Consider the following 21678-nt stretch of genomic DNA (forward strand, 5'->3'; position numbering starts at 1 on the left):
CTGTATAATGTAGGTAGCAGCTAGAGTTCAGAGCTGTTGGGTTTCTCTTCATACATAGTTTAAGTTTTCAGTAAGATTACACGTATCATTCATTTCATCAGTATACCACCGTATCTCTGTTACTTAATAAGTAAGTAAACTGGTAATTTTAAAATCACCAGTATTTCTTTATTGATTCATAAATGAAGGCTGTTATTACCTAATGTCCTGCTTTCTTCACCAAAACCATGAAAAGAAGTGCAGAAGTACCAAAAACATGCAAGAAGCATCATCTTGAAATAATTTAAATCCTTACACCCCTTGGAATGAAAGATTTCCTCCATCCTAAAATGCCCTGTACTATAAGGTATTGCAAACTGGGCCAGGAGGTTAAAAAAAAGAAGAAAAAAAAATGTCTCTTAAGTCTTTATCTACTCTATCTGCCACCACCTCTGAGGTATGAAATCATGATGTATCCATATACCAGCCTCTTTTAGACCAGAAACAGCAGTTATGATTTCTTCCTCAGGCTGTGGTATTAGCCAGATGGATACCTGAGATATTAGCTATTTGTATTATCAAATAGAGTGACTTGACAAAGGTCCATAGATTTTGTTTTCTTTTTCATCTTTCTTCTGCTGCTCATTAATCATAGTAAAGGCAGAGATAAATTGGCCAGCTTCAGGTTCTTGCAGTTGGGTCAATATCCTGAAAGATGTCTTGTTTTCCTGAAGTCTTTGCACTGACTGGATGTTTTCTTTTACTTTTTTCCTTTCCTTACTTTCAGAGTCCGTGAGTCAGAATATTCTTATGGGTTTGATGACAATCTTCTGTTCTGTCCACCATATTCTTCACCTATCTATCTCTTTCTCCTCATTTGAAGGTTTCTTTTCAGAACTGCAGATGAGTCTTATTTTCCTCTATACAACTTTTCCTTTGGATTTTGCCTATTGGTATCTTTTAAAGAAGCTTTCAGAACTTTCTGCTATTTAGACTTTTTTTTTTTTTATTATCACATCCTTTCTTTTATTTCTTGATGTTTCTCTATTCATCTGTTGTAGTTTGCATACTTTCTAATCATTACTTAACCTTATTCCATCTTCAGTGCTTTTTCTGCTATCTGGTACGCTCTTTAGCTGGTCTTTTATACTTCTGAATTAAGGATATCAATACATTCTTCGTATGTTTCACATTTACCTGTGAACTATAGGTTGGGTGTCCCATCCCACAGTTAGCCTGTCATCTCTGCCTGTGATTATCTTTTTCTCTTTCTCTTCAGACAGCTTTTAGAGCTACTGTTGCTTGGCTTTCTCCCTAGGCTTTTTGTACACTTCCTTATTAGTGCTGTTCCATCAATTCCCAATGCTCAGTCCTCTCTGCCATAGCACTTGTAACACTTCCTTCTTGTTTCTTATTAACAAAGATTTTTAAAAATCTTTTTTCATATCTCTCTCACCAAACCCTTTTGCATCTTCTGACTTACAATTTCATAACATCAGTAAAGACAGATTTTGAAAGCCTGAATTACTATTTTTTTTATTATTTTTTACAAACCCTGATTTCACTTTGCGCACAAATCCTGTCATAAAGAGAGGGGACAAAAAATGAAAGAAAATGAAAACTAAAACACACACACCCCCCAAGATTAAACATTATTTTTCTTTATAAAGGGCATCTTAAAAAATTGGAAATATCCACTGACGTGTTTGTTTCCAGCTTACTGTTTTCCAAGTTACAGGAGTACAATGTAGCCAAAGACCTTTCTGACATGAGTTTCTGTGAATATGCAGCCCTTTCCACTTCTTCTCTGTTATTCTACTGAATTAAATGGTTTATTTCAAGGGCAAATGTGTCATTATTTCCTCTCTTTTCTGCTAGAAAGAGCAGAAAAATTATATTAATTTGACTTGTTATTTGTATGGATAATTTACCTTGGAGGGTACTTGTTGTACTTAAATATCACATAATTCAATTGGGAGTAAGGAAAAGGAAATGCAAGTTTCAAAATCACCTCTATAATGAATATTCTGTGGATTCTTTTTCCTAGTTAATTACCTTCAGTGATTCTTATATAATACATCTACATCATAAATGCGTTGTGAGGTCAAAGTCATTAGTACTTGTATGGTGTTTGAAGATGCTTGCAAGGAACACATTAAAAAGGGACAAATATATTAATTACTATTATAGTACCAGAGCCTGGGGGGATTAGAATATTAAAATTATGTTAAAATACATCTTCTGAGAACAACAGTAATCTGACAAATGACTGTTTATTTCTGGGCCTAGCTCAGTACTGTATAATTCTAGTTTAACGTATAATAAAATTTGCAAGTAAACAAGGAGAAAATTACAGAATTCACAGGTCTTATTAATAATACAGCTGGTGCCATATTCTCCAGTATATTATCACTGTCTCCTTTATGCACTTCTATAGAGTTCAGATTAGGCTTTAGATCCTGAAAGTCAAAGACTCCTACCAAATTCATCAGAAGCAATCTGCACCTATGTAAAAGACAAAGCAAGACCCAGACCAAGTAGTACTAAGTCACACCCACGCTGTATGTTTTTTAAACCCTGACATGACTGATAATCTTCAATGCCTTTGGATTTCTGGTCCAGATTTCAGATCAGAGCAAGCAATATAATTGTAATATTGAGCATCAGTGGTCTTCAGTGATTTCAGAGAACTGAAGCAAAGCAAAACAAGCTGATGGTTTGACAGTTGATATGCACAGCGTAACTGATATACTGCTGTACTCCTCCTGCTCACTTCTTTCAGTGGTTTCTGTCAGGTTTTTCATAGGAATCAGCAGAAGTCTAGAAAGCATGTCTCTCTTCCTCATGAGCAAGGGATCAATGTGGTGACTTCTGCATCCTGAATGGCACGCAGAAGTGTAGCAATGCCCTTGTGCTTTTCCTGCCAGGTACCTCACCAGTGACTGGCCAGCAAAAGCTGAAGAGCTAAGGTAACATTAAAAATTATAGGTTTTCCTTATTGGTTTTGGGTAATGGGGTGTACATCATCCTGAGCAAAACCCACTGAGTAAACCTCACTTTGTGATAGTGATGAAATTAAGGAGACCAAGTCTCTTCCCACAGGCTTTGAAGGGAAGATCAAATTTACGTTTTTCAGACGTGCCTGATGGATTTTATTGGGTGTATAAGCAGCCATACTCACTGCAGCTGAAGGGAAGGATAGCTGATATGATTTATTCTATTTCCTGTGTATGCGTATTAAAATAGCATTAATTAATATATTACATGTACATTATGACATCCATAACTAAGGAAGCAGTAACTATTAGACACATATTACTACACTGCAAATTGATATTTTATTTTAGTTAATTTTAAAGGTATTGAACACATTCTTCGGTTTTCTTCTAATTATCCTTCAAAGCTGATTCTACATGCTTTTTTTTTAAATAAAATAATAAAAATCTTACACAATTGACCTATTAATAAATACTGCTAGTTTGAACTTACAAAGGAAATGTGAAAATCAGAAACAAGAAATAATTCAGTTACATGTAATAGAGAAAAATTACCACCTTTCATTTGTTTGTAAAGTAGACCAGTTTCTCATTAATATATTGTGTTGTTGTGATAGGTGCCTTTATGATGACTGTTCTCTGTTTTTACAGATATAACATGGCAGATTTGTAAGCTTTATTTGGACAATGCCATGTTGATTGCTATACTTGGTGGTTTGATTTTTTCCCTATTGCCTTTTTTTTTTTTTTTTTTGACTTGTAGCACTTAAGTTACTGGACATGGTTTATTCTGTATCTTTCTTTTACATACCTCTTTGCTATTTCAGAGCAAACGTGCTTTAGGAGCAATTATACATTCTAGAACTGCAATTTGCTACATACTAAGATGATTCAAAAAGTGTATTTCCCAGTCAAGGCAACGCTGCTCAGAACTTAGATATATTCAACAAAAAAGCCTCTGTATCTTCTAGCAGAATTTACACAGACCTACATCTACAAATGGAGTTCAGTCTGGCTGGAGTTACGAGACATTTGTGAATTGGAAACCGATGGAGTTTTTAGGACAGCTCTATCACCCCTACATTCTTATATTTTAAAGATGTTCAGATTTTCACTTTCAGCCCTAGTCTAGATGATCACTAAAGCAATCATTAGTACAGTGTAAAGTATTTATAATTTTCATCTTGTTTTTCCATTGTATTTGTATAGTAATGTTTTATCTTTCCTAAATTTAATTTCGTGTTTGAGACTTTGTTCTGTTAAATCAGTGATTCATTCCATTTTAATAACAGTAGTGATATAAACCATGAATCTGTCTATTGTGCCTTCTTTATGAGACACAAGTACTTTTAGGGACTCACTGAAATAAGTGTTTCTGTTCCAAAAAGTTGAAAACTGAACACTTCTGAGAACTCATCTCTGATTCAACCGTTATGCACATGCTTATCCCATTGATATTGGCATTATTGTTCATGTGATTAACAACTGACTTGTCAAAAGCAGATTCGTTATCATCTTTTGAAATAAAAAAACCCCAAACAACAAAACCTGAGGAAGCTTAACATTTACTCTTATTTGCCTTTTTATGTAAGAATAGATGTGTAATGTAGTCAAACTATGAAAGGGAATAAATAATTGTGCAAAGTGCCTTTTATTTACAGGTTCTTTATTGCACAATACCTGGTAGTATTTGATGGAGGAAAATAATTGGGATAAAAGGAGAAATCTGAAAGTCCTCTGATCCTCAGGAATAGCCCATATCTAAACAATCACATGCATATGATGATTTCTTTTCTTTTCCATGTTTTTTTCACTTCTTTCCTATATGCTTAAAATCATATCTGCACTTTATGGAAGTACAGTAGGAGAGATTGATACTTTCTTTCTCTGGGGGAAAAGTTGAACAGGATATAGAAACTATTTTGATTCAGCAAGAAATGACAGAGGCAATGGCAAGCATTTCTTGTTTTGAAGGACTGGTATATTCCACTGAAATTTAGAGATGGTCTTTAAGATTAGAAGATTTTATAGAGTCTAAATAACTAGCAGATTTCAAAGTCCATATGGCAATATTTCTTCTGGTAGTAGCTATCTATATTAAAATTTAGAAAGCAGGGAGAACAGATAACTAATTTTTCCCAAATTCCAAAGACCTATTAAATAATCTTTTTTTTGTCATGTTTCTGCTTGTGTAATTTCATATTATGTTGACAGTGTTGGACAAAAAATCCCAAAATATCTGTTGTAGGTAATGGAAAACAGATATTTATTGTAATAAAAACAAGTAAGTCTTCTGAAAACAGGAAGTGAGTACGTAAGTATGAACAATTGTAATTGGGTGAGGATAAAAATTCAGCTCAACCATAGCTATTTTTAGGATAATATTATAATTTGATATTAATTAATTAATTAATTAGATAAGATTAGATCTTAATTACGCTTGTGGTATTAGGAAAGTTTAGATTCAATTTATGTAGAATGAGATCCTGAAATGGGTAAGCATGTACCTGACATTGACTCTAAGATCATATATTTGAAAAGTCCAATGGACATTAGGTGAAATTTTCTTTGGGGTCTGCTCAAACGGAAATTGATGTTCTTGGAACTTCACCTCATACCATGTGAAACTAAGTTGACTTTGGACATTTCAGGTACTTCTGTGGTGCAAGTTACAGCTACTGATGCTGATGACCCTTCATATGGAAACAGTGCCAGAGTAATTTACAGCATACTTCAGGGACAGCCATATTTCTCCGTGGAACCAGAAACAGGTCAGGAAAATTGTCATTATTTCCATTTCCCATAAGCTGTAGACTTTTCTTTAATTTTAAAAAATCTAGATCACCTACAAAATTAATTCTAAAAACTTACTGAAATGAAATAATATTTATTGCTTTTTTCCTCCTAATTTATAATTATTTTAAGAAATATAAAAACTTCAGGGTTATTACAGCTGGCATTATGAAGTATAAGTAATTTTACAGTTGTACTATTGATAGCTTAAGTATCTAGTAAACATTTCTAGTAAAGGCAGGAAAGAAGGTTTGTGTCCTAGAAAATGTTGTTCTTTTTCCTTAATGGTTCTAACTTGGACTAATAAAGATGTTCTTCTTTCTACTCATAAACCTTATGTATAAATAGCTTGAATCATTTTTAGTATGTAATGTAAACTGGAAAGGGAGCTGTGAAGTAGAACTAAGGTTTGTTCAACAAAGTAGCTTCTACTGAAGACTATTTGTAAAGCTTATGAACAGAAATTCATACTTTAAACCATGAAATGAATATTTAAGAAATATATTTTACAGACTAATACAAAAAAGATGCAGGAGATTGCTGCACATAAAAAATAAAGTGTTTATTAACAATTTTTTTACAATTATTATTTATATTAGGCATCATCAGGACTGCTTTGCCAAACATGAACAGAGAGAACAGGGAGCAGTACCAAGTAGTTATCCAGGCAAAGGACATGGGAGGCCAGATGGGTGGATTATCAGGGACCACCACCGTGAACATCACTTTGACTGATGTCAACGACAATCCGCCTCGATTCCCCCAGAGTAAGCTGCATTTAATAGTTGCCTTGAACTGTAAGAGCTTCAAACTAAAGAGTTAAGCAATCACCATTTGGTTTAATTTAGAGTAAGTCTAGATTATGCGCACACATGAACAAAAGGCTTATGTACTGATTTATTCACTGTTATTAAAGCATTATATGAAATGTTACAGCATTTGTTTGTTAGAAAACAGTTGCACAGTCAAATATAACTGCAGCACACCTGGAATACTTTCCAGTGCTATGGGACGGGGTGGTAGGTGGACTCTTAAGAACATTACAGCAATGTTTTTATTTTCCCCTACCTATTGCTTAAGTTCTACATACTCCTTATTTGAAAATAAAACATGTAGTAATTCTAGATATGCAGAAATATTTGAACTGTAGTATCTGCTTACAATTTAGTCATGAAGAATATGGAAAAAAAACCCCACTTGAATCAAGCAGATTTGTACTTTTTCAGTTACAATGCTACAAAACCTAAAAGAAAATTTCCCAAGATAAAGTAAATGAACAAAATGCAATTTAACTTACTTTTTGTTTTGTTTTGGTTTGGTTTTGTAACATAAAAATATTAAATTATGTAATATCAAACGTTAAAGTTTATACATTTAAAATACATTTGAAGCCTTTTGCATATACTGAATCTGTAATATTTGGAAAATGGTTTGGACATATTTAATAGCTAAAAGATTTAGAGTATCCTCACTGCTCATTTTTTCTGCTTTATAACTACTGAATCCAGCAGAATCAGCTTCAATTTTTTTTCTGATTTTAACATGTTCTTTATGGCACAAATGGAGTACCTAATTTTGTTCAATTTAGTATTGCAGATATTAGATATGTGTCTTTTAAGATGTTTGTCAATGTGTGATTTCATATACACACTCAAAATAGAAAGATCACAAACAACTGAGTACTTACAGTTTGTGCATTTCCACACAGGTCCTATTCTGGACAGAATTTATTGTTAATGACATTTTATGTTCTTTGTATTTCTACACCTTTTTTATTTATTATTTTTCTTGTTTTCATTTGTATATAGAGAGTTATGGTAATTCCAGTGCTGTGTAGGTGAGGAATGCTATATTCCTTTCTGGTCTTATTGAGGAAGACTATTTTAAAAGAGGTCATGTTCAAAACTATACAGAAAGTTAATTTCAGGAGTTAAATTTAAGACAGTATATAAGCATCAGACATGCACAGTTATGCTATTCTTTTGTTTCTTTCTTTCTTAAATACCCTGTTAGTTTAATACATAGAATGATAGAATCAACTTTATAGACCACTTTTACATGACTTCTCTGGCAGTCCAATATCGTATTTGAGTCAGATGAGAATCTTGTGTATTATCCTAGAAATATCTCTGCATTTTCTATTAATGTCAGTTTAAATCAGATGTGACCTTTGCTTTAAAGAAACTTCTAGTAACACTCTCATGTTTGTTTTTTATTGTGGTTTTGTTTTTCTCTCTACTTTCTCTCTGACAATAGCTGTGCTTGATATAAATGTATGTTTCACTGGAAATGAAAACTAAAACATTTATAAAGATGATTCATTTTACTAGATATATGAAAGTAAAAATAGCTATTGACTTTTTAGAATATCTTTATATTTAATCTCAAAATGCAAATAGACCTTATAATGATTTCCAATTTTAATAGAGTTCAATTAGACTACTGGAATTGAAACTGATTAAGTTAAATTATTCTTATTCTGTTCCATTAATAAAAAATAGTTGTGTATTAGGTTCATGAGACAATCATATTCATATCAGATTTATAAGTTACCAGGAAAAATACTAAAATGTCTATTATGTTTTCACAGGACCCAGCAAATTACAGCTACACGTTTCAATAAAATATTTCATAACTTGTTAAACTTCTTCCACAAGAAACTCAAACTCATATTAGAATTGTGGAAAATTCTACATATTATGTTTTATCATACTTAGAAGAGCAATTAATTCATCTGTTGTTTAGATCACAGAGCAAGGACTCTTCAGAACATTTTTCTCCTCTTAAAGAACTCCTGAAAAGCATATCGGTAGCAGCGGCTGCTCTTCTGAGGCAACATGATAAAATTTAAAATGTATCAAGATTCTACACAGAAAGACTGAAATACCTCAGATATTGTGTCTGTTTCAACTGTAACCTTTCCAAGTGTTTTTAGAAGGAAGGAGATTGTGCTGACCAATGATAAATGGAAAAAAAGTGGTTTATGGACTTAGGAGCCTGAGTTTGACTGTAACTCAGTGCATTTTGAGTTACGGCAGCCTATGTCTCCTGTGAGACTATAGCCTCTATCATTCTGTAAGAATATTTACCTTTACATTATATGCCTATTCAAGAGTAAATTGGAAGAAAGGTAAACATGAATAAGAGTGCTTTTTCATTTTTTATGGCTGTCTGAAGTATTTCCAGACACCAGTAGACTTTAATAGTCAGGCTGATTTCCACTCTCCTTAGTATATGGAAAAGCTTCTCCTTGCCTCGATCGTCCCGTTTTCATTCCTGACAGACAAATGAAAGACTATCACTCACTGGAGTAAATGCAAACAGTAAATTATTTTCCCTGAGGAAGAAGAGAAATAAGAGAAAAAGGATTGACAGCAGAGTTTTGCAAGAGTAATTCTAGTTCAGTGTAGTTTGTGTTCTGATACAGTGTCTAAAGCTGCACTGCATCCCATACTTAAGCAATGCACTAAATTTCTTCAGTGACAAAAATAATAAAATGTCTCATACCGTGGTGGAGATTTCTATAAATGGATAGGTTAGACATAATATTATCTTTCAGATGATAGGTTTCTAGTTATTTTCACTCTCTGTTTCTGCTACCTTAGCAATTCAAGATATATATTCTAACCACTTGGTGAACTAAATTAATGAGTTGGGGATTGTGGTGGGAGTCAAAAGTTGTGTCCACAAGGCATGGCTTGGGGATGTAGTTTTAAGCACTCCCCTAAAAAATGTGGTGGAGAATAGTTGTAGCAACATAAAACTAATTATAACATATAAATACTAATTTGGAAAAAAAGTGGAAAGTGTTTTTTCCACCATAGTCTCACATAGTACCAAATAAATACTAAATGGGAGGAGAGGCTATTTTTTCTTCTGGTTTTTTTAATCATTACCCGATTACAGAGAGATTATATACTAACATAGCAAAGTACACAGATTTAGGTATTAGAGAAAGGTAATGAAAATGTCAGAGCAAATGCAAGATAAAACGCATGACTGAGACTCTAAACTGTAACTGAATAAAAATAAATTCATATAAAAAGAATGTGAAGTACGGCTATAAAATATTGATTCTGATGCTCTATGTGTTTCATATCTAAAGCTGCCTAAATAAAATTACATGAAGATATTTAATTTTATTATTTGTCAGTCAATATTTACTTACAAACTATATGTGATTGTGTTATTTTTTTGAAATTTTGCTTTTTTTTTAATCACTTTTTAGATTTGGCAAAGTAGAACAGAACAGAACAGAACAAACTAGTTGTGTGGAATGAGAGAAAGTCTCAAACATCCTAATGAATAGTAGTGGGGTTTTTTTTCAGTGAGTGTTCCTGGAAACAAAAACAGTTCCTTTGTCACTCTGTAGCTGGCTTGTAATATAGTTTGAGACACTGATAATCCTCATGACTCACCTGTGCTTTCCTGAAGATATGATAAGATCATGTTGCCAGTGGCCTTCCTGTATCGCAGTGTTCATAAGCCTTATTAAAGTATGAATTAATTGCTTTAACAAATATAGGCACACCTTCTGCTGGATTTTCAAAACCCTATCCCTGCATTAGGATGTAATTCAAATTTATTTAATATTGTATCTGACTATCTAATTTTGAAAGCTGAAATGTCAGGCTGCTGCTCAGAAGTGAGGGGATTCAGTTCTTTGTATTGCTTCCATGACAGAATAGGTGTAAAATGTATCCCAAAGATTCGCCTTAGATATTAAGGGGGGAAAAGCAGAGTGAAGCCTGAAAAGAACACAGAGCAGTCTTTCTAGATGATGTTTCATAAATGACATAGACAAGAAAAGTATGGATTGATTCTTCTTTGAGACAGGAGAATAGAGGTCCTTTTCAACACTACTTTTCTGTGAATTTGTTTTTCTACAATTTTGTTTTCAGTCTACCACCTAAAAGTCTTCCTCTTCTTAGTTCTCTGCCTCACATTTTGCCCATCCTCTTGGTATTAAAGGACACCTTTTCTAGAATAAAACATACACAAAAATATGTAATTAGCTATTGTGTGACACTGTGTTACTTAATGCCTGTGTAGTGGCTTGTGGGGCTTCTGAGCGGCTCTTTGTCACGTTGACAGGTACCATCCACCTCCGCATTCCTGAGTCCTCCCCAGTTGGGACAGCCATCGGTAGCATCAAAGCCACAGATGCAGACACTGGAAAAAATGCTGAAGTAGAATACAGAATTATAGATGGTGATGGGACAGATATGTTTGATATTGCAACACAGAAGGACACACAAGAAGGCATCATAACTGTGCGAAAGGTGATTATTAAAAACATTCACTAAATGATTTTGGTGTCAATTTCATGCCACAAATGTTCATGGCAAAAAAAAGTGCTTGGCTCATATGAACGCATGTTCTAACTGCTTAACATTTGCAAGCATCCCCCATCAGTGTCTGAAAGGTACGATTTCTTTTTAAGATGAAATGGAAATAACAGGTGGTTCCAATATCTGAGGTGCAGCATGGGTTTAAAGCATTATCGCCAGCAAAGTATGTTAAGAAATGGACCGCCCCGAATGTGTTTGTACTAATTATCTCTGTGATTCCAAATACAGATTTATTTAGTATTCCTGTAACCTATTTTCTTCAGCAAGCAATACATAGTTCATTCACTACTGAGAGAGGTAGGTTTTCCTTATCCTAGGAGATTCTCATCAACTTAGGTGACCAGTGTATGGCAGAATACAATCATACGCATGGGAACTGGGTCACAAGTTATGTTGTTTTATTCCTGTTTCCAACAAGTAAAGCTGGTTAACACATGAGCAGTAAATAATGATGGTGTCCCTGTTTCAGAGCTAGCTGTCTTGTGCATCAGAGCACTTTCAGAGGTGTAAGATCTCACACTTAGAAATGCCATCCTCCTGTTCCTCAACAATTTCCCTTCCAGAAGTCCCTCAGTCCTTTTCTTTGGGATTTTGAGATGTGTTTCTAAATAGTTCAGGCAGCATTTCTAACATAAAACACTGTTTATATTAGCTTTTAAAACAAATCTCCTTAAGCATAAAGTAACAAATTAAACACTACTATGAAATATATCTCCATATTTCTTGATAATGGCAACCAAGGAAAAGATAAGTTCTGCAAAGATCAGAGTATGTTCCTTTTTAACCTCTATGTTATTCTATAAGCATAGTCATCATTATTTTTCCTTTTCCTAGAACTTTGCAAAGGCTTCTCTTGAGGTGTTCTTGCTTGCTTCATATTTTTGGCACAAAGTGCTATTATATTAAATCAATAGAGTCTTGAAGAAAACAGTCTAATAACTCCACCAAGCATAAAACTCTCATAATTTATAACACAGAAGCTCTGAAAATGTCACCAATAAATACTAACGAACAAGATCTCATTCTGTCATTAGCAATCTGGCACATTTTGCAATTTCCAGGATGCTTTTCCATACCGATAAATAAGTTGTTTATTCGGATAGCACAGACAACAGCAGTAACTAGCAAGGAAGAAGATATGCTCAGTTTGTTAATTTATAAAAATATTCTTTTTTTAATTTGTTTTTTATTTAGCCATGTTGATTGTTGTTTCTGTTTTCAATGATGAGTAACTATGAATAGCTGGAGTTCCTTTACTGATCCCCTAAACTAGTAAGTCTGAATTTAATACCTGCCACAAAAGAACTTTTTCTAGACAAATTCTCACAGATTAAATAATTGCCTTGCCACAATGTCATACATTTGGGCAACAGTTTTGTTCATTACTGGTGATACATTGGAATACCTCAGTAATCCATGCGTTTCATATCCATGTTTTGTAGAATAGCCTGAAGAGATGTCCAAACTGGATGTGAATGTACTAGTAGCATGTTAACTACATCTTCATGGCACAACTTCTGGCCAATTAAGCCAGCTAATTAGAATAAAGCAGGATCAACATGGCTTCTTTGCTTCTAGGCTTGAAGCCAGCACCCCTTAATAGCAGCATATTGCACTTTGTAGACACACCAATGGTCTCATATCTAGGTTACATAGCAGCCCTTTGTTGCGTTTCTCAATTCTATTCATAGATATTCTCCCTTCTGTTCTAACTACCTTTTTAAATCAAGTATCGGGCAGTGAGGAAAATCATTCTTTCACTAGACTTCATCTTTCTGCTTTTAAATAGAATATTTAAATTTCTAGGCTGTCCCTCTAGCATCTTTCATGAACATTAATTTGTATTTAAAAGCAGTTAGGCAGAAAAAAACAAGTCTTCTACCACTCACTTTGATGAATGAAAACCACCAGCTTGATACCTCCCTGAGATTTTGGGGGAGTCAATAGTGTCTTCTCTGTGTCAGTAGGGTAAATTCTGAACTTGCTCATTTCCTCTGTATCATTAACTGTCTAACACTTTTAATCTATAACAGTTAGAAAAATTTGAATGAATAAAGGTTCTTCTCTATCCAAAATAGTTTCTAATTACAAACCTGAACCTTTCCTCCTTCCATTTTAAAAATGAACTTCTGACGTCAGTTCTATTTTGAAAAAAAAAACCAAACAAACTCAAACAAACCCAACAAAATCTCTGATGCTGGATTAATTAAGTTAAATGAAAACTAACAAGATTAAGCTCTTACTGTTTCTCTAGATACAGAGTACTTTGACACATCCCTCCTTCCTTAAAAGAAACCTAAACCATTCCTAATGCTTAAGGCCAGATACATGTTTTTGACAATAAGGATACTCAGACTATTTTGAGTATCCAAGAGTTTATAGCATTTCCTGAGAAATATTAGTATTAAGTACCTTGTTCTGAAATGTCATTATTTCAAGTCTGTATTTTGAAGTATTTTAAATGCCTATATGATTTCTTCATATCCATGTTCAGCTGTGAAACAGCTGCAAAATTCATAAAAATAATTGGTAAATTTGCACTGAAAATTTTTGTCATTGGTGCTATAATAATACAAATAATATTTAGGAAGAGAAACTTCCTCTAAAAACAATGGGAATTTATCACTAAAGAAAGTGATCACAATGCTGTGGAAAATCTGAACTGTATTTGGGTTCCCCCAACTGAGAGCAAGATCTGAGAAGGCTTGAGTCCTCTTCAGTTTCCATTATGTATGTAGGGCAATATCTTTCAATATATAATGTAATATAATAAACTTTATCATCATCTTCATTTTTAGCCACTGGACTACGAGACAAGACGACTTTATACCTTGAAAGTAGAGGCTGAGAATACACATGTGGATCCACGCTTCTATTATCTTGGGCCTTTTAAAGATACAACTATTGTGAAAATCTCTGTAGAAGATGTAGATGAACCTCCTGTCTTCAGCAGATCTTCATACCTTTTTGAGGTGCATGAAGATATTGAGTTGGGGACAATAATAGGAACAGTAATGGCACGGGATCCTGATTCGGCCTCTAGTCCGATAAGGTAATACTCCAGTCTCTGTAAACACAGTGTTTGCTAACAAAATTAACAGAAATAGTAATACAACATGAATATTCATGTACACATTGTGCACAGGAAGATGATGTTAATTTTTTTGTGTTATTTACTAGTGTCCCAGAGATAGACACAATTGAGAATGATGTTATCTATAAGCGTCCAAACACCTTGGGGAACAGCCATTCACTTGACATACAGGAGACTCAGGAAATGTTTTCTAGTACTTCAGATCTCAGAAAATGTATACAATTACATATTGATTTCAAATAGGCCTTTCAGGACAATATCTTGCTTCACACTGAAAAAGTGCCAAACCATTTTATGGCCCAGGAAGGGGACAGAGCTTTAATGCTTCCTCAGGTTGGTCCTGGAAAGTATGCAATGCTGATCTCACCTGCTCTGGTTGGTGCCTCCTGTTCTGCAGGCTTGCCAGAGTAATTGCTATACAAGATAAAATTATCTTTGTGTGCTGAAATACGCCAAGGAATTAGACCTTGAAAAATTAATAACTCTAAAAATCTTTTCTACATATACCACTAGATACTACATGCTACATCGCATCTAGCTGAGTGTAGTAAACTATATTTTGGTATGGTTTTTTTTGTTTGTTTTTCTATAATGCGTAAGATTTAAGAAACAGATAAGGCAATTCAGTCCAAGTTGAACGTCTGTTGTCTGAAATACCGAACAAAGCATAAAAACTATATTCTGGCAAAAGAACCTTGTTTACTGACTTCAAAGTCAATTTCTGCATATTTCTTAATGAGGCCCAGGTGGTAAAACTGAATTAGGAAATGAAACTGAATCTAATTTTCTCCTACAGTAATTTGTGTGTATGGAAAAGATAGGATATAACACCAAGCCTCTAAAATTTAAGAATATATAAATAACTTAGCATTGCATCTTTATCCACTCTAATTGCATGAGACCACTGACAATTTCAGTATTTATATTTTCTTAATCATGACTGTAAAAAGAACAGACTTTGAGCTTTCCCTCATTTTGTTTCTGATGCAACTTAATTAATTGAACAACTGTAGCGTGTATTTTCCTCATCACTATTATTTGCAGAGTAGCGACTTAAATATTATTTTATATAACATTTCTATGTCCTATTGATGTTTTGCTCATTCTCCCATAGAAAATAATTTTGAAGAGGCAGGTGGAGCAGGCCAATATTAATAAGAGCAAAGAAATTTCAAAATTTTTTACAAGGGACGATTGAACCCAGATTTAGTTCACTTGGAGAACAAAATTGAAGATACATGTGATAATGCTCTTCATAGTACAGTCATTTCTTTCAGCTTTCATTTAATGTTATCTAGTTGAAGGCAAGAACATTAAAACAACTTCCATAGTGTAGATCAAATTATCTTTAGTATTTGCTCTGTTCTTCAACTTCCAAAGCAACCCTGAATATACATTCAAACAAGAATTAGCTAGGATAAGTTTTTACATGCTTTCACTTCTTAAATTATCTACACTAAATACAAAGCGCTATGTATTTGCCCCAGAAGTGAACAACTAACACTTTTAACTAAAGTATTTTGAAGTTGGTATATTTCGGAATTAGGGAAGTTTGTACAGTACTCAGATAGTTAGTTAAAAAATATTACAAGCTTTAGACTGTAGAATTGATTCAGGTTTTTTTTGTTTTTTTTTTGTTTGCCTGTTTATTTTATTTATTAGTTTCTGTTTATTAAGACTCCATATAAGTTAGGCTTCCTATAAATTTAGTGCCAATAGCTTCCTGTTTTACTAATTTCTATTTTATTCAATGAATATGGAGCTATTTTGAAAAGATAATAATTCTTGCGCATTTGCAGGTTATTAGAGGCAATATGATGGGGTAAAAATATGTGCTTATCTCATGGCTATGATCAAATGGTATTGAATTTTTAATCGAACAATGTGGAATACATCTCATTAGCTAGAGAAATTGTTATTGCCTATTGAAAAAATGTTAGCTAGAGTGCTGTCAAAATAAGTTCTTTTCCTCATTAAAACTACTTCCATGGATGAAGTAAAATCAAATGCTTATCACATAAGCCAAATAGTCTTAATATATAATTCCTCTGAAAAATAACAAGTTTTTGTTTAATCCTAACAGTTATTATAGTCAGCTAGTAATAAAAAAAAATAATTTAAGCAAATCTTTCCTGCACTTCAGAAGTCTTTTGGGCTGTTCTAATTTCCTTCTGTTTTGTTTCTGTATTCATTTTGTTGTTGGCTTTTTTGTTGGGGCTTTGTTTGTTTTACATATTTGTGCTACCATGTAAAGTGGAGTGACCAAACATAACACACCAAAACATTATAGACTGTATTTTCATATGACCGTATTTTTTCATTTTGCTCAATTTAATTAAGTACTGCATATAAAAACAGATACACATGATGAACTGTTTAGATCACTCATAAACGTTAATAAAAATATGAACAATTCTTTCTATTGCACTGTACAAGTGTACTAGCAGACTTTTCTTTTTTTTTTAATTTGGCTCAATTCTGCCAATTAGTTACATAAATGTTCTGTACTTCACAAAATCCTACATTTAATTCAACATCAAAGGTTCAATCCTAACTTTGAAGGCAGTGTTAAACATTAGAAAAAATGGAGGAAAGAGAAATTTTTATGATTCTAGTTTGATATTCTGCCATATTGTCTTAGTTTTGCCTGCAGAAGTACGGCAACTATAGTAACATATGAGGTCCTTTAACATCAGTAGTCATGAACGTGAAATTTCTGCATATGAACTTATTTTTACTGAGGTTTTTTTAACTCAATCTCTAGTAAATTAATATATCCTGAAGTGTAGAAGGTGAGCTTGTAACGATACTTCTGAAAAGCTCATAATTGAGCTGTCAGTCGTAGTCTGAAGGAACAGTACATCAAAGAAAATTTTCCTTTCAGGATTAAAACAATTATTTAATTATTAGATTGAAATTCTGACTTATTTTCTATGATTCTCATCTATGTCTATAAAAGTTCAGATGATCAAATATTACATCACAAATATTACTATTGTATCATATTTATGAAATTCTTGCAATTTTTATTCTTCATTCTGTGGAGCTAACAGAATTTTCCTAAGTGTTTACAGAAACTAAATGCATGTCTTCTCAAAACTAGCCTTTGTAATGTAACATTAAAAGCTATATTGACTTGTGAAATGTATGTTTTCTTCCATTTTCTATTATTTTGATAATACTTTTCCTTTTTTTATTATATTTAGGTTTTCTCTGGATCGTCACACCGACCTTGACAGGATATTCAATATTCATTCTGGAAATGGGTCCATCTATACTTCAAAGACACTTGACCGTGAGATATCACAATGGCACAATCTTAGTGTTATAGCAGCTGAGATCAGTAAGCCAATTTAGACTCACTCTTTCCGTTTTTCCTTAGTCTGCAAAATTACAGCTTGACTTTGAGGCAAAAAACCTCCCTGCCTTCTCCCCCTGCCCCTTTCTATTAGATATTCTGGGAAAATAAACTGGGGGTATCTAACAACAGTCTCCTCGTTGCTTTTTTTTCTTACCTACTTCCACCACTGACCTTTAGTGTTCAAGTTACTTCTGAACTGTTAGCCAATTAAATAATAACACTGCAGTAACTCTGTTTTCTTCTTTTTCTTTGATGATAATGACATGATTTTACATTTAAAGTTGAAGAGTTCTGGATAAAAATCTATGGTTTTGTCTCTTATAATTTTCTTCATTTCCTTAGAAACAATTTCATTATCTCTTCCTATGGTATCTACATCTACAGCTCTTGGAATCAATACATCGTACAAGTTAGGTTCAATTTGATTCCTAAGCTGTAGCATTTATTGGGAGTATTTAAATCAGCTTTCAGTAGATATTTTCACGTTAAAAGTACAAAGAAAGCAGAGATCTTTCTAAACCTGTTACATTATTGAGATTAACCACCCAACAGAAAATTTTCTAAAGAGACATACATCTGATCTTTGAAATAAGCTAGTGAGGATCACTTGATTTCAAAGTTACTGGTTTTGGGGGGGTAATTTTATATCAATAAAAAAAGAAAAGGAAAATTAGAAAAAGCTTATCAGCAGTGAAACATGGCTGGCAAGAACAACACTGCAGAGCCTATTAACCACTCCTAGTCTGCCTATCCCCATTTTTGTAGTCCAGATTAATAAACTGGTTGTATTGAGCACACCTGGTAGCTGTACTTTTTTTCAAAAACCTTTCATTTTCTCTTGTAACGCATTGTCCTGAGCTTACAATCCTTCATAGTGTGGTCCAGTGTTGCAAGAATAGTTTTCAGAAGTATTTATATAATGAAAAAACTTAGTATTTTTGTATGATTATATCACAATGCTAAACTTATTTCCTGGTCAGGATACTTTGAGCAAATTTACATTCTGGACCTAGTTGGAGTAGCTAGCATTCTCCAGAGGTATGATAGTTTTGGAGGAAGAAGTAAAGGGGGAGATTTAGGTCTTTAAATCTTTAAAAATATTACCTGTGAAGCATGACACAATGGGAAAGCAGTGTTAAGATTTATTTGGAAAGTCAGTATAAAAATGCAAAAGACTATGAAAAACGGCCAGACTGTGAAAAACCTGCCATTTTAAACAATTCCAAGAGTCAAAAACATCTACATCTCACTCTTTAGCAAAGATGTTATTAATAACAAATGAATTTAATGGCAGCTAATCCTAAATGTTTACTCTTTTATTTGAAGCTGCTTAAAAGAAAAAGAAAAAGGAAAAAAAAAAAAACAAAACCACAGTAATCTTGAATCATCTCTAGTGTTACTTATCCCATTCATTAACAATAAACAAATTAAAATTGCAAAATCATATGCAGAATTCCAAAAAATGGCTGCACTTCTTTACTCCCAGGTATTATTTCAGATTCTTGGTATGGCAAATAGATCAGCAAGTGAGAACAGGGACACTTGTATTCCTGAATTAGCTGATACTTATGAAAGGACACTCTAAATAATACTAGGGTTTTGTCATTTGGCAAAGGGGAGGTTACTATTCTTGTTCTTAACCTAAGGTCTAAAAATCTACGTTCATATTTTTTAAGGCAATTTAAACATAAAATCTCTGAATCTAATAAATTCTATACCAGATTTGGCGGGGTATACTTTCATTGTTTTTGTGGATTTTCTCCCTACTTATTAAGGCACAAGAGGAAAGTCAGGCTTGAAAAATTTTCCAAATATGCATGCATGTTGTGATTGAAATTAACTCTATCCCAGCCAAAACCAGCATAATTCACAAAGTCAATAATGTATTTTCTGTGTAAAACAAAACAAATTATGAGTACTTTTAAAATTAAAAATCAAAACCTTACAGCAGAATAATACTCTTCTTCCCACAAAATAATCAAATTTGTCATTATAGTACTGGGCATACTTTTTATATACTGTATTGCATAGATAATTAACAGTTGCAGACCCTATTTACATGTGAAATCTTCATTACTCACTAGATAACAATAATTTAATTTTTACTTAAAGCAAAACATCTTATTTTTCAGGGGGCCTGATTCTTACCTGGTGTACGTTTGTATGTTACATTTTGACCAGTTTCATACCTAACCTTGTTTGTTTATTGCTCATGAAATTTGAAAGAAAACAGAAAACTTTTGGTAGGAAAATAAATTCATTATTCTTCTCTCTTCTCCTGTCAGACAACCCCAAAGATACTACTCGCGTTCCAGTCTATGTAAGAATTTTGGATGTTAATGACAATGCCCCACAGTTTGCTGTATTCTACGATACTTTTGTCTGTGAAAATGCAAGAGCTGGACAGGTATGCCTTTGATAAACACTTCCTAGTATCCAGTTTTGCTATGGCATTCAACTGTAGATTATTCTTGCCTCTTTCTTGGGAGAAATCATGTCCGAAACAGCTTCTGAAATGTTGAAAATGAAAACAAAGTAACTCTGCAGTTGAGGCGTGGAGTGAAATACCAATACATTACAACAGCATTAGTGTGTGAATTACCACTTTTCTTTACCTAACCCTGTAACACTGTTAAATCCTGAGTAGATATGTCCAAGACACACGGTCATAATTAGTTTTGCTATTATCTTCACAAAGTAAAACGTTATATGTAACTACTAAGAATTTCAATCTATATTTTCAATAACTCTCAAATAGCAAAATACAGATATATTTCAACCCACGCTGATGGTGGTTACAGACAGCTACATCTCTCATACTTTTGGTTTTTCCCCATTGTTAGCCTTATCTTTATTATCACACCAAAAACTTTGGAAAAGAACATACAAAACATACATTTTTTTAACTGGTGACATAATATTTTGTTTTGCCTCCTAGAGGCTACAGAATGTCTACTTCAATTTAAGTGAAAGGACTGCACTCCTTAATATCTAGTTCCTAACAGTCAGCTGCTTATTAGAACTGTTAAAAAACTGGTTTCCTATTACAGCACAGCATGTCCCAGGGCACAGTCAGCCAATAATAAATCCTTTAAAATGGTAGCAGTAGTATCTCAGTGCAATCATTTTAGCACCTTTGAAATGAACATGGGAGAAGTATCAGTTTATCTTAACTCTTTCAGTACTACAGGTATGGCATTTGGGTTGTATTACAAATTTCACATTCAGATTGCCATCCTTCTTTCTAGAAGTAACATCAGCTGGAAATTAGAACGGAGGATTTAAGGAGCAAATTTATAATGCATAAAATATCTAAAGTTACTGAGCAAGGGCATTTATCTGCCTCAAGGGTTATAAAAGAATTCGAACTGTTAAATAGATAGAAATCACTGGCTAAACATCTAGAATTTTTGACAGTTGTAGTGTCCTCCATAAATGCTAAAAATAATAATTTAACCGTTTTCAGTATGGGATATGGATTAGAATTGGAAAAGTAGAGCACTGAATTTTCCTCTTCCAGTTAAAAAAAACAAACAAAAACAAAACCAAAAAAAACCTGGGTTAAAAAAGTCTATATGCACTAATTCACAAAGTTTACTCATTTGAGGTCTTAGAATCTGTTCTGTCCAAGTTACTACTATAGAGGATGAAGAATTGCTTAATAGAACAGTTATGTTTTCATATAAACATATTTTGAGGAACTATATTTTTTTGAGGTATCTACAGTATTGATGTCAGTATAATTTAAAAGTAAACATAAGTTATTTCTGCATTGCACTGGTTTTCTGTTCACATTCAGAAAATGCCATCAGTTAAAAGTTGAAAAAAACACTTAAATTGTTTATGATTAATAAATGAGAAGATAAATAAGTGTTTGTATCCATGAATATTTATTTAAATTGTTATAGAGCTCAATATTGTCTCTTTTATCAGAAAAAAAGTGCCAAGTTTACTAAGAAGGGCTATCAATATATTATTTAAAAAAAAAATCTGAGTTGCAAATGATTGTTTAAATAATTTGCTGGAAATGCAATGCAGGATAACATGAGTAATCTAATTGAATGTAATTATATCCTTCTTATGGGTAGATAGTAAATAAGACAT

At 33.1% G+C, this 21678-nt stretch overlaps 1 protein-coding gene across 1 annotated transcript in view; it reads left to right on the plus strand.

The window, feature by feature from the left end:
* The window catches only part of CDH10 (cadherin 10), a 102784-nt gene that overhangs the window by 68264 nt on the left and 12842 nt on the right, over window positions 1–21678 (plus strand). Inside the window, exons 4-9 of the mRNA XM_005236169.3 lie at window positions 5627–5746; window positions 6368–6535; window positions 10863–11050; window positions 13918–14171; window positions 17420–17556; window positions 19860–19981. Coding sequence (XP_005236226.1) covers window positions 5627–5746; window positions 6368–6535; window positions 10863–11050; window positions 13918–14171; window positions 17420–17556; window positions 19860–19981 — 989 coding nt within the window. The remainder of the gene's footprint in view (window positions 1–5626; window positions 5747–6367; window positions 6536–10862; window positions 11051–13917; window positions 14172–17419; window positions 17557–19859; window positions 19982–21678) is intronic.

Source organism: Falco peregrinus, chromosome 3, assembly GCF_023634155.1.
Source record: "Falco peregrinus isolate bFalPer1 chromosome 3, bFalPer1.pri, whole genome shotgun sequence".
NCBI classification, from domain to species: domain Eukaryota; kingdom Metazoa; phylum Chordata; class Aves; order Falconiformes; family Falconidae; genus Falco; species Falco peregrinus.